The 14,816-nt window shown below is 37.0% G+C and overlaps 1 protein-coding gene across 1 annotated transcript; it reads right to left on the minus strand.

The window, feature by feature from the left end:
- Window positions 1-408: 408 nt before the first annotated feature.
- Window positions 409-14,780, minus strand: LOC121418048 (protein FAM98B-like). The gene is made up of 11 exons (XM_041611751.1): window positions 14,628-14,780; window positions 9,976-10,124; window positions 9,479-9,613; window positions 9,101-9,186; window positions 8,278-8,469; window positions 7,205-7,321; window positions 6,381-6,480; window positions 5,514-5,596; window positions 2,318-2,411; window positions 1,485-1,565; window positions 409-836 (listed from the first exon to the last, which is right to left on the minus strand). The coding sequence occupies exons 1-11, from the start codon at window positions 14,681-14,683 to the stop codon at window positions 409-411; spliced, it is 1,521 nt and encodes a 506-aa protein (XP_041467685.1). The 5' UTR covers window positions 14,684-14,780.
- Window positions 14,781-14,816: the final 36 nt, after the last annotated feature.

The following is a 14,816-nucleotide window of genomic DNA, read 5'->3' on the forward strand; positions in this document are numbered from 1 at the left end:
GCGGTGTCCTCTGTCGAAACATACAAATATGGGATGAAAATGACAACAAATGACAACTATACATGCATTACATACAGGGATACCTCATGATCACATCCCTTACAATCTGTTAGTGTTACAGCACTCCTAGCAAAGTAGGCCTAAATTTTACCCTGATTCCAAATCATCTTACTTGCCAAACTAAACGGGATACTTCATTTCAGCCAATACAGGGGACGGTCGTTCATGTAATGTATACACTGTAACAAGTTAAGTACTACACGTCGTTTCATTTGTGGTGCATTTTTTTCTGTGAAAAAAGTTAAATCCTTTCAAAATAGATGCATTAATACATTTGCTTGTATCGAAATGACATGCTTTATTAAAAGTAATACAAGTCTTTTGAAGATTGAATGGGATAACCTGACATTAGTATCTTCCACCGCCCCCTCCTCTCTTTCCACCTCTACCCCTACCCCTTCCCCCTCTCCCTCCCCCACCACTTCCATAACCCCCTTGTCCACCTCCACCCCCGTAACCGCCCCCTTGTCTCCTCCACCCCCGTAACCGCCCCTTGTCCTCCACCCCCGTAACCGCCCCCTTGTCCTCCTCCCCCATACCCCCCTCCCCCACTGTAACCACCCCCGTGCCCTCCTCCTCCTCCACCATATCCACCCTGTTGACCCCCATACCCTCCCCCGCCCCTTGGTTATTGTAGTATCCTCCTCCACCACCACCACCACCCTGGTTCCAATTTGCACCCCCTCCCCCACCCTGGTTCCAGTTTCCACCACCACCTCCGCCGCCTTGATTCCAGTTGCCTCCTCCTCCTCCGCCACCACCACCTGCAGACCAACCTGTTGGAGCAAAAGGAAAATAGTTTAGTGTGGAATTGGATAAAAAGATATTATATCAAATAATGATGATATGGAGACTTGAATATTGACATAATAGTTATGAGAGATGGACAGATAAATAGATGGATGAATCGATCAAGGATTCAATAAATGAATCGAGTCAACGGACGGATGGATAGATGGATGGATGGATGGATGAATGAATGGATAGATGAATGAATAAATCAATCAACAGATGAATGAATTAATAAATGCATTATTGAATGAATGAACGAATGAACAAACAAACGAACGAACCAATCAATCCATCATTGAAAAAAAATCAATAAATCATCAAAGATTCAAAAGGATCAATGAACAACATAATCAATCAAATAATGAATTAATATAATGATTCTTTTATTAATCATTTAATCAATCAATCAACCAAACAAACGATGAACAAATGAAAGTTCTGATCAATGAATGAATGAATGAATCACTCAAACTATATAAAATAATAAATCAATGAATGAATCAATCAATCGAGTCAAACTGAAATAAAATAAAACCAAATCATAATACCAATGAGAATGTAATGGCAAATGAAAAATAATTGTAATATAAGGAAAGCAAACAAGAGGTATGTCCAATGTATAGTTGACTAACCTCCTTGCACTCTCCCTCCACCTCCTCCTCCTCCTCCTCCCCTGCCTCCACCACCTCTTCCTCCTCCTCCTCCTCTACCACCTTAATAATATGGAGAAAGGGACAAAAATATATGATACCATAATATGTGCATTCACAAATCTCTAGATCAGGACTGTTACAAGTACTGGCACTATAGTATGTACTCCAGTTAGAAAGATTTTTAATCATTATGGGACAACTAGAGAGTGTGTGTGTGTGGGGTGTGTCATATTACTTGATTTCAGAGGTACCTGCTTATGGTATATTTTACCATACATACATCAATCTATCTAATAACAAACAACTGACACTATGCCCAATCATGCTGGATGGGCTATTATCAGATAAATCTAAAAAAAAATAATATATGGGTAGAATACGTATAGAAACAGAACTTGAAACAGTCAAACCTGCATATCCAACCATCATGTCTCGTAAGACTCTTTTTTTCCTACAATTCCGCAGTAGGAAAAACCTAACCTGTGCACAAATGCTGCCTGCCTATGTAGGTGGACTTTATTGTAGTTCTGTGGTTTTTATAGAAAAAAATGACTTCGTTCTCTCTATCTGGGTCCTGTTTCATAAAGACTTGTTATAATAACAAAACAAACACTATCTATAACAAATCTCCGATCATCCAATCAGATTTAAGGATTTCAGTAGCCTTTAACTATTATTTCAATTTGTTAGTATAACAAGTTTATGAAACTCTCCCCTGGTCTATGAACACAGGTTACAGTGCAGTATCATGAGAATATAATATTCACAGATTTGTTTAGAATGTAAAAGAATGTCAAATGCATCTGACATACCTCTATGACCACCGCCATCTTGTCTCTGTTTGAATGAAGGCATCTCTGGTGGGGGCGGGGTTGCTTCCTGAGGTCTACCTCCCCTGTCGGGAACCTGATCACAAAAGACAGTGTGATAGAACAATTGTTATGTAATCTATAATAGCAAGAATGGTGAGAATAAGGAATATAATGATATAATGGTGCTTTTATAATGTATATCATTGCCTGAGCATCTCTATCTCTGGTGGGGGCGGGGTAGCTTCGTGAGGTCTCCCTCCCGGGTGAAGAAACCGATCATATAGGACAAAATATCAATAATCATGTAATCTGCAGGATATGCTCATTCTATACAACCATTGTGAAAAAGTACAAAGTTTAAAGTAGAAATAGTAAATATGGAGAATCATATATCAAATCAAAGGAGAAAATAAGGAGAACATGATGGTGTACATCATTTATCATGGAGACCGATGAAACTCAGTTGATTGATAGTTTAAAGTTCTCTCTCTGAATGCTTCAAACACGCAGAATTACGTCCGCGAAATTGGGGATTTTTATGATGTTTTTAACGTAATTTAAAAAATAATACGAGATGTTACTATATTTTTATACAGTGCATATCAAAAAAAAGTTTACACTTAGAAAAAAATCCTGTAAAATTATACATTTGTAATATCCTGAAGATTTTTCCACATTTTAACATTGGTACAGGTCCATTTAAGCAAATGACGATATAACTGTCGAAAAATATTTCCGCTTGAGTGAGCACCACTTACTTTTGAAAAGTTAGTGAAAAATGATTTGCGCAGAACTTTGAAATAGTTATGCGAATAAAAGTAGACCTTAATCATGAATAACACGTGTAATTTAGCTAGTAAAATTGATTTGAAGATATCTTTTACCTATTTAACTTGTTTCTTTGCCCAAACCACTTCGAGGATTGCATTGCGCCACACCCCACTCCCCCACACACTGAAGCCATCTGGACGATATTTGCTTTACACTGAGCTGTGATTTACATGAAATGGCTTAGGCTTGATTTTCATTTTGTTAATCATTGTCAAGCTTGGGAAAAGTGTGGAGAAACAAGTATTAAATAAAAAATGAAATGTAAACCCACTTTAAATGATAAAAACTTAGTGAAAAATGCTAGAGATGTCTGATATAAACTTTGGTTCAGATTCAGTTATGTCCTCAGATCCAGCAGGCACAAAAAGGGTAAAAGTTGTGTATACTAAGTGTTAAAATTTCAATTTGGGTGGCAAAATTGTTAGAAAATGCTTGAATGTATCCGTTTTATTTCACTTGACTAAAAGTGCAAGGGAAATGTATGAGAAATGTTTCGCAGGGTAAGTTTGATTTCACCCTTTCCCCTTGACACAGCGTACAAACGTGCATTTCTGCACAAACAGATTTCTGCGAGCTTTACAAAAATGGACAGTGCTCACTCAAGTGTAACATTCTGTCAAAACTTTTACTTTCATTGGATAGATGAGACCCAAACCCAGGCTTGTACGTGAAAAAATTACCCACATGTATATTTCTAAATTCCCAGGGCTTTTTCAAAGTGTAAACTTTTTTTTGATAAGCACTGTATAGATAAATAATTCCCCGAGTAATTTTGTCAAATTAATGATATAAAAATTACATCTAACAGAACGAATGACAATCTATCCCAGCCACATGAAGTTTATCGTCGGTGCATATTGTCTGCTGCTATTCATTGAGTTGATTTGCTTTCAGGTTCGGATTATATTCACTTGTCTGTAAGTACAGTTATATCATTATTTTCCTTCTTCATAGTAACAGAGGTGAGAGACTCTGTCTGGACAGTGTGGTAATTCATTTTTATGATTTCAATTTGGCCCGCGCGGTGTAGCTAGCATTTGTAGCAGCTGCATGAGTTGGTAGCGAATCGGCATGTGAAATGTGATTGTGTTGCAAGTTGAATTGTCCCAAATTACCTCCAACTACGTCACTTTGCTGTTCACTTCATCATCATTCTCTTCATCTTCAAAATCATCAATTTGAAAATCCAAATCTAGATAAAATTCTGGGTTTTCTTTCATTTCGGGATCGAAGTATTCAGTGACAATGTGGAGAAAACGTACCCTCGCAACAGGTTTTGCATGAAAGTGGAGCTTCACGTGGGAGAGCCAATCACGCCTTTCGTACAGACAGTGACGTCATCAAATTCGAGTCACTTCAGAGACCGATGCGAGGCATATTTCGGAGAGGCATTTTAGCGTTTTTTAATCGGCGATTTTCACCTTATGTATTATTTTCGTTATTTTTGAATGACCCACTGATAATCCCCACATCATTACCTTTCCATTGATATATAACAAGACCACATTCATTATCAATATATTTCTCCTCTAAGGGCTAAAATTCTTTAAATGAAAAAATGTCCCACAAGAGCTTATCTGTGTTAGCGATCTTCAGTGTAATTGTTTTCCAGCTTAGACTTTATGATTTCACAAAGTTCAATCTATATAAGTGATCAAGATCTAGGATGATATTGTCACAAAATTACAATTAACCTTGGTTTAACTGGCTTTCTCTTGAAATCAGTGTTTCATGCAACTAATCTGGGTCCCAAAAGAAACTGATCAAACCTTTACACGGGCACAGCACAAGTCCACTAAATCAAAATGAACAATATTTTGACACAGGCTAGCTTCAATAATCTTTACTCAAGCACATGTCAATAATAACAGAGAGGCCATTGACCCCCACATCAATTGGTTTCTAAATTCAGAGCCACAAATCGGCAAGAGAAATACCAGTGAAAATGAGACCCAATTAAACAAACTTCCCAGTTTACTACACATTGATCACTTTATTTTGGAACCCTGGGGATGGTTCTTGTCTTTGCAAGAACCATCTTTCGTGTCGCCCATTTGTTATGATGCGCCATGTGAAACGTACTTTAAATAAATTACCTGCAAACATATTCTATTCATCCATTAAAGTAAACAAATCTTTGTTTATAAAATAATGTGATATATCATGAAATTGTATACAAATTGATTTAAATGCTAGCTAACAAATTTTATTTGTTTATCATACATTTGATCCTGCATACAGCGCATCATAAAAGATGGGGGACAAGAAAGACGGTCCCTAGAAACACCCTTTCGTGCAATTGGCCCGTTTACTTTAATTTATCTTTAATCACGTTAATTCATACATGAAATCAGGGTTGACTTACCCTTCCCATCATGACTTTATTAATAGCACACTGTGTATTCTTCCTGACTGCACCACTACTAGTCTTCTTCAGTTTGGCAAGGTCTGAAGAGGAACAAGAATAAAGAAAATAATAGGAGCAGGAAGTCCACGACAACGGTTCCATTACATTTGCTCCAGCAAATATTGCTCTGCTGTAAATTCAACGCACCAATCGAATGGCAAACTTCAATCCTGGATTTCACTTTGCAACCTACCCAAAACCTAACCCTACACCTAACATAAAATTCTATCGCAATCCTAACCCTAGATCATAGACAAAAAAAGACCCAGAGCAATTGTCGCAGGAGCATATTTTGTGTCCCCAACGACAACAGACATTTTTCAGATTCCAAGCAATACTCATGAATCCAGTCTTAATTTTTAAACGGTCCAAGTCAAAGACAGTGAAATATGTTATTATTTCATGAACTTTACCTCAAAATCTTTCACAAAAATTGATTTTTGTATTAAAATTTTAAAATTTTTGCTCACTTGCAGCTTTTTAGTAATTTTTGCCCCATATGCTATGTCTGACCCCTTTCATAAGTTTTGGATCATTATGCTAATGTTTCCTGTCACTTTAATGTCAATTCTGATTAAGTCTAGTTTTCCTGACATTAAAAAATGACCAAAGTGAACAAGAAGTTTTGAATAGGTACGACGTTTACATAGTAATTAACTCAATCTAGATGTCAAATATACATCATAACATGTACACTACCCTCATAAGACCAATTAAGCTACCAATTACGATGTAAAACAGAGAATTTGCCATTAAAAAAAATAATTGTACAAAATTTGCAATCATTTGAAACTATTCTGACAGGTTACAGACCGAGATACTTACCTTCTCTGGCAGCCATCATGCTAGCAATAGTGACGGTATTTTCAGAGGTCAATTCATTCCGTCGAGTTCTATACACCTGGGAAAATTCATTTTCCTTGCTCTGTTAAAGATATTAATAACAAATACATGTATGTATTTTTTCACACAATTTTTGTAGATTAACATCATCTTCATCATCCCCATTGTAACCATCATCTGTTATCATCATCATCACCAACATCATTATCACCAACATCATCATCACCATCATCATCATCACCAACATCATTATCACCAACATCATCATCTTCTTCCCCATCATCATCATCACTATCATCTTCTTCATCATCATCACCTGACATTGTCATCATCATCATCATCAACATCATCACCAACATAATCATCATTATCACAAACATCATCATCATCAACATCACCATCATCTTAATCTTCTTCATCATCACCACCACCATCTTCACCATTATCAACATCATCATCACCAACATGATCAACTGACATTGTCATCATTCTCATCATTATCATCATTACTACTACCATCAATTGTCATCTTCATCATCATCATCATCATCATCATCATTATCATCACCATCATCATCACCATCAAATCATCATCATTTCAGCTTTAAAGTATGACTTGCAAGTTGTGCAATTCTAAAATACATGCAACATCTTGCATTTCAAAGACTTTGATTTCTGTACTAAAGTCAAAATCTATTGCTTATTTTTCATGTGTACCATCAGAGCATAACACAGTTCTGCTGCTTAGAGTTACGAGTAACGTCCAGTATCTCATAATATTGTTTTATTCACGAGGCTGACCTTACCTTGGCTCTATCTGACCAGCCAAAGGACTGGACTGTCACATCCAGTCTCTTCAGCAACATCTGTCGTCTGATGCTGTATTCTCTCCTCATCTGCTCATTGATGGTGTCCAAAGTAGCCTGATAAAAATATGAATCAAACAGAGGCATATTGCACATATTATAATACAGCAAGATGAATACAGATAAGCAGACAGGGAAGTGTTTCATGATGCAGAGCTGCCAATCTTAATTGTGAAAAAAATTACTATTCTTCATTTCTTTTAACCCATTTTCAAGCATAAAATCATATTTTAAAAAATGTTTTTAAAAATCCCAAAATCATCATTTTTTTAAGTTTCATTTCTAAGATCCTATTTCTAGGGGGAAAATTGTATTTAGTGTCACCTTCCCCTTGCAAAATCCTACTAAACAGGATAAAGTCCTAACTGACAGCTCTGCACGAAGCCTCTTGTCTATCACTGACTAATTTGTTCTGATTCAAAGATTTCAGTAATGTACAAGCTTTCAGTTACTTTAATGTGACAATACATCAATAACAAATAATGTTAAACCATTTTTGGAATAATAAATAATGTACTAAAATATTAAAGACACCTCCAAGAAAGAAAGAGAGGTAGGCAGTAAATTTTGATATTTTTAGGGCAAGGCTGCTTTTGCATGTTATTTTGACGATTTGAATGGGAAAAAATAAAAAGGGAACAAAAATATCCTTGGGAATGAGAGGGGTAAGGCCAGTCAAGATTGCATCTATAGCAACCGCCTTCGATGACCTTGAATAAAGTGAAGTCGTGGGCCCCGTAACATAGAGCTTAGCAATTGATTGTGGGGCTGCTTTGTGTGATTGATTCCATTGGCTACAATGTACAATCAATCGTAGAAATCAAGCGTACGATTAATCATCAACCTTTGTGTTACGGGACCCTGGGCCCTGTAACATAAAGCTAAGCAATTGATTGTAGGGCTGCATTGTGTGTGATTGATCACACACAATAATCAATGCAATCAATCGTGAAACCAGCCCCACGATTGATCACTAATCTTTGTGCACGGGGTCCCGGAAAGGACCAACTTACCCACTGCCCTGATGTCAGATTCCACTTGAAAAGGGGCTTCCCCACCTCGTGTTTGGAGTTGGCAATGATAGTCTTGAGTTGAGACTCCAGCTTGGTGAAGAGCTGTACATCGGTGACATTGGGTGGCGGCTTGGACAGTTTGAGAAGGATGCACACGTTCTTCAAGCATCTGCTGCTTGCCTTCCAATGTGCCTGTCAAATCAGAGAGCAAGAAACATTAAGTTCTCTGAAAGTGTCAAGTACAGGGGCCCGTTTCATAAAAGACTTGCAACTGTTGCAACTTTGCCATTATGGCAACTACCTTTGTAACAGGGCTCAGCAGCCAATCAGAATCAAGGTTGCCATGGTAGTTGCCATAATGGCAAAGTTGCAACAGTTGCAAGTCTTTTATGAAACAGGGCCACAGATTTGAGGGTGGGAATACATGCAAAGTCCAATACAAAGCAGTTGAGAACTTGCTTTGAGTCTATCCCTGCACTGTTTGTAGAGTCGGTCCTCTTTCTATCTCCTGGGTGTATCAGCAAAAATACCAAAGTCTAACTGCCGATCCTGTACTTCTTGTGTAACCTTTACACAACTCTGCAAAACCTACTAAGCAATTCTTAATTGCCTTAAAAGTTAGAGCCTGAACCAGCCAATAATTGAACTAGGAAAAACGGCGCCTATAGTCTCACCCTGCTATGCAGGTGAGACAAAAACCAAAAAAAAAACTATTTAAATTTTCATTTGTGCAAAGTCTGCATCCCTAAAATCAGAATTATTTCAGAGTATTTCAAAATTAAATCATTGGAATCAACAACAAATTCATAAATAATCAACTTACATCTTCAGCAGGGGCTGTATTGGTAGGCTTAGTTGGATTTCTGTCTTGTAACATCTTAGCAGATTGCAGCTCACTTGTTAGAAAATCTGAAGAAAAATATAAACAGAATAGTACTGACTGTCATGGACATTTAATATTGCAAAATATTTGTATGTATTTGTTGCCCTTATGCCCTAAAATGGGTTGAGAGAATTTCAATTTCTATTAATACGTAGAACAAATCTATTAACAAATTTGTGAACTATGTATCTACCGATCTGTTTAATTACTATGTCAGCTAGAATGAAAATGACTTCATATGTTGATGTTAGATCATCAATTACAAAGGTAAAATTTCATACAAACGACATCAGTTAGATAGTTTTCCTTTTTTCTCACCTAAGAGTATTAATCTGTTAGCCTTATTTCCCAGTCTGTTTATCATTTCTCCTTGTGTGAGGATCTTGTATGGACAGGAGAGCTCCTTCAGGAGCCCACTGAGCTCCAGCTCAAATGTGTCTGCATCTTCAGCACCTGCATATGAACAGAAACGGAATAAGATAAAATGTAACTGCTCCACCATATAATTTTGTTTATTCTCTTTTTTATCTGTAACTTATCTTGCAGAAAAAACCAAGGCTTCTTAATAACTTGAAGTGATTAGATCAACACATTTTGTATCATATAAACACAGTATCAAATATCTAGCAACTTTAATCCCCCCCCACCCATATAATGATAGTAATAATAATTAACAAAAATAATTTATAAAATAATAATAATATAAAGCAACTTATAAAAATGAGATTGGAAAAGGAGGAAGAACTGAAAATTAAGGAGAATTGGAGATTTCAAAGCCTGAGGCAATCTCAAAAAACAATGAAAAGACTACTTACATGAAGTTGGTGATACAGAAGCTTCTAGATCACATAGGTTACAGAGCTGAGAAGAGATCCATGCTACCAACCCAGTGAAGGCTGGTGAACTTGGACCTGCTTCAATTGCAGCCAAGAACGGGTTTTCTTTCAAAAGCTCTCCATCATACCTAGAGTACGGAAACAGAAGAAAGAACAGTGTTCAATCCGGGAATAGGATTCTTAGATCAACATCTTTCAACCAATTACTTTCCTACTTCATCAGTTATGGTAAATGCCCCAGGTCAATTCTGTGCAGTGCCCCTTGTCTGAGCATACACATATCTATGTTCATTGACCCTGAATGACCTTTGACCTTGATCATATGAAGTAAGACATGTGCAAAATGATAAATGATACTTGATTACTGTTATATCCATGTTTCATGAACTAGATCCAGAATCTTTCAAAGTTATAATTGCAATTCAACAAATACCCCCAACATGGCAAAAGTTCATTGACCTTTACCTTGGTCATGTGACCTGAAACTCACATACATGTAGGATGATTAATGATACTTGATAAATCTTATGTCTTAGTATCATGAACTAGATCCAAAAACTTTTAGTTACGATGGCAATTCAACAAATACCCCCAACATGGCTAAATTCCGTTGACCCTACAATCCTACATGACCTATGACCTTGACCGTGTGACTTGAAACTCACACAGGGTGTTCAGTGATACTTGATTGCTCGTGTCCAAGTTTCATGAACTAGGTCCATATACTTTTTAAGTTATGATGACATTTCAAAAACTTAACCATGGTAAAGTAATTTTCAATGTTAATTCCTACAACATGGTCTAAGTTTATTGATACTAAATGACACTTGACCTTGGTCATGTGACCTGAAACTCAGGAAGGATGTTCAGTAATACTTGATTACTCCTATATCCAAGTTTTTTAAACTAGGCCCATATACTTTCTAAGTTATGATGACATTTAAAAAACTTAACCATGGTAAAGTAAGTAATTTTCAATGTTAATTCCTACAACATGGTCTAAGTTTATTGATACTAAATGACACTTGACCTTGGTCATGTGACCTGAAACTCAGGAAGGATGTTCAGTAATACTTGATTACTCCTATATCCAAGTTTTTTAAACTAGGCCCATATACTTTCTAAGTTATGATGACATTTAAAAAACTTAACCATGGTAAAGTAAGTAATTTTCAATGTTAATTCCTACAACATGGTCTAAGTTTATTGATACTAAATGACACTTGACCTTGGTCATGTGACCTGAAACTCAGGAAGGATGTTCAGTAATACTTGATTACTCCTATATCCAAGTTTCTTAAACTGGGCCCATATAATTTCTAAGTTATGATGACATTTAAAAAACTTAACTAGGTTAACATTTCAATGCTGACGGCACGACGCAACGCCACCACTGCCATTGGAAAAGCAGCGCTTATTGTCTCGCTCTGCTAATTGCAGGTGAGACGAAAATCTTACTGGTAGTCAAAATGATGAAAAAAAATATTCAATTTTAGGTATTTCCTGTAACAGCCTTTGCCATCTAAATCCCCAAAGTGTCTATAAAAGTGAAAGGGTACGCAGACATTGGGAATTTAACTGCTAGTTTTTCTTTCAATCGAAAAATCACAGGACAAGGGTTATTCAAAGTAGGCCTAATGTTAGATCTAAATCATGATTTCTGATGAGTAAGGCTGCATGTTGAGGCCGTTCACATGAAATTCCTAAAATTTATTATCATTCCACCATTTTGAGTCAGATTTTTTAATGAATAATATCTGTCAATGTATTGCATGTGTAAATTATGTGTTCGTTGCTTATCTTCTTTAACTAGAATAGTGCGGATTTGCTGTTCTGATTAGCGAAATATGGTAGTGTGACCTTAATTCGCGCGTTACCCAATATTGTGCACGGTCCAATATCTCAATATCTAATTGATATTTTGACAAATTGATATCGCCAACAGAAAAAGTGACTTAAAATGACCCAGTATGATAATTTTCTTGAAGGTAAGGTCTCTACTGATATTGGCTAAAACATAGGCAAATTTTGTTACCTTTTGCATCCGCTCAGAGAAAATCTGACATCCTTCTCAACAAGCATCAAGAAATTGCCAGATTGCAAGCAGAGCCTGAGGTCTCCAAATAAGTTCAAGTAAATGTGATATACCCAGTTGTTGTGTGTCCGTACGATCAATTTTAGAAAGTCATTTGGAAAAATTTACAAGCGATGTTTCATTAATTTTTTGTACAAAATGTTAGGAAATATTATAAAGAACAAGTGGAATGCCTCTGGCGGTCTCACCTGCATCACGCGATTCAATATAGCAGCAGTGCTGATTTTGAAAACTACTATAACTCGCACAAGATGTTCAGTGATACTTGGTTACTCTTATTTCCACGTTTTATGAACTAGACCAATACACTTACAGAGATATGATAGTAATTCAACAAATACCCCCAACGTGGCCAAAGTTCATTGATCTTACATGACCTTTGACCTTGATCATGTGACCTGAAACTTGCACAGGATGTTCAGTGATACTTGATTACTCTTATGTCCAAGTTTCACGAGTCAGATCCATAAACTTTCAAAGTTATGATGGTAATTCAACAGATACCCCCATTATGGCCAAAGTTCATTGACCTTTGACCTTGGTCATGTGACCTAAAATGTGCACAGGATGTTCAGTGATACTTGATTACTCTTATGTCCAAGTTTTAAGAACTAGACCAACACACTTTCAAAGTTTTGATGGTAATTCAACAAATACCCCAATTTGGCCAAAGTTCATTGACCCTAAATTGACCTTTGACCTTGATCATGTGACCTGAAACTTGCACAGGATGTTTAGTAATACTTGATTACTATTATGTCCAAGTTTCATGAATCAGATCCATAAACATTCAAAGTTATGATGGTAATTCAACAGATATCCTAATTCGACCAAAGTTCATTGACCCTAAATGACCTTTGACCTTGGTCATGTTACATGAAACTCTGGCAGAATGTTCAGTAATACTTGATTAACCTTATGTATAAGTTTCATGAACTAGGTCCATATACTTTCAAAGTTATGCTGTCATTTCAAAAACTTAACCTCAGGTTAAGATTTGGTGTTGATGCCGCCGCCGCCGTCGGAAAAGCGGTCTATAGTCTAATTGGGTGATTTCAAGTACGGTGTTGGCCTCAGTGTTGGTGTTGAAATTTTGATCGCTTCCCCTAGCTCCAAAACTTATTCATATTTTGGAAAACTGATCCAGATCACATTCTTGACATCTCAACAACTATTGAGTGACTTTTCGGGACCATCTTCATTTTATGTTTGGTGTTATAATCGTATGAAAATTGACCTAACACCAACACGAAAAGGTCAACACTGAACTTGAAATCACCCACTCTGCTATGCAGGTGAGACAACAAAATAGAAGATGATTACAAATAATGAATTCATATTTTCAGTGTATTAAAAGCCACAGACAAAAAAGAAGGCTCCAAAAAGATGAAGTGTCAGGACACCCGACCCCCATCCTACCAGCTGAATTGATTATGTATGGCATTTTAACCTCCATCTGATATAATTATCTTAACTTTGTCCACTTGATTTCTTTTCTAAAGCCTTGCAAAAAGATTGTGCACAAATTACGGTCATTCTTTTGACACTTTTTGAGCCGAGCGCGCACTAGTCGATCGCCATGGAATTATGAGATACAGCGAAACCAGCCTCAGAGTCAGACTCAGTGAAGAGAATAGACAGCTGGCAGCCGTCTGTTTCGAGGAGTTTAACATTTTTTTCAAAAATTTCTCTGACTGTATTTGGTGAGTGAAGCCAACGGAGTTCAGCTGAACAACCATGATAACACTAACAGAGACCGAAGCTTTTGGTCTATGAAGAGGATAGACCAAAAGCTTCGGTCTCTGTTTTGTTGGTTGTTCAGCTGAACTCCGTTGGCTTCACTCACCAAATTTATACAGAGACCGAAGTTCTAGCGCGATCTGTACAGGGGACTCAATGGCCATATGTTTATGTACCGTACTTAAGATCGGATAAAACGGGGAAGTGAATTTGCGCGACAGCCGAGGTAAGTCACTGTTTTTGTTCCTTTAATCTTAATTTTTCTCTGTTTTTTGGCAATTAATGCCAAGAGGGAATATAAATTTGCATTTTGGTCGCGTTAATTTTCAAAAATTTTATTCATTAAAGACAAAAATTGAAGAGCCCCGACGGGGGGATTTTGCATTGCAAGTCCCCTAATGGTGGCTGCACGATAGCGAGCCATCTGTGTACGAGGAGAAATTTAAAAAAAATGTTTAAAAACTCCTCGAAACAGACGGCTGCCAGCAGTCTATTTCTATGAAGAGGATTGACTTAGGCCCTAGCCCCTAGATCGACTTTATAATTCCGTCAAGCCAATTTGACTTAAGCCTCTTTCCTTCTGTTTGGTATTTGTGAGTTTGATCGATTTTGTGTGACCTGTGAGAAATTTTTGACTGAAAATCAACTTCATGATAAACTTAAAAATGTGCGCTAATGTCTGAATCTCTGATCACCCGATCATGAATTAAATTAAAGTTATTCAACATTGTTCAATTTTTTTTATTCAAATTTCAAGTGACATTCAATGGTCAGTTGGGGTCTTGCCAATACTTACCCAAGATCATCTAAGCTATCTAAAATATCACCCTCTTGAGCAGTCAATGACCCCATTATTATTCAAAACAGCTAAGTTTTAAGGTATTTTTCTGTGGGGGTGGGTCAACGGAACGTCGGAGCATCATTACGCCGTCGACGTCGGCTGAGTAATTACGTGCTGATGGCCTAACTCGCGCTGCGCTAGCAG

Source organism: Lytechinus variegatus, chromosome 7 (genome assembly GCF_018143015.1).
Source record: "Lytechinus variegatus isolate NC3 chromosome 7, Lvar_3.0, whole genome shotgun sequence".
NCBI classification, from domain to species: domain Eukaryota; kingdom Metazoa; phylum Echinodermata; class Echinoidea; order Temnopleuroida; family Toxopneustidae; genus Lytechinus; species Lytechinus variegatus.

What these genes read in the sequence shown, in the direction of transcription:
- LOC121418048 (XM_041611751.1), bottom strand. Translation starts at nt 14,683, where the DNA reads ATGGGGTCATTGACTGCTCAAGAGGGTGATATTTTAGATAGCTTAGAT. An exon ending in CATGATGGCTGCCAGAGAAG is followed by an intron (nt 5,597 to 6,380) that starts GTAAGTATCTCG and finishes GTTCCTCTTCAG; the next exon opens with ACCTTGCCAAACTGAAGAAG. An exon ending in ATAAAGTCATGATGGGAAGG is followed by an intron (nt 2,412 to 5,513) that starts GTAAGTCAACCC and finishes TTTTGTGATCAG; the next exon opens with GTTCCCGACAGGGGAGGTAG.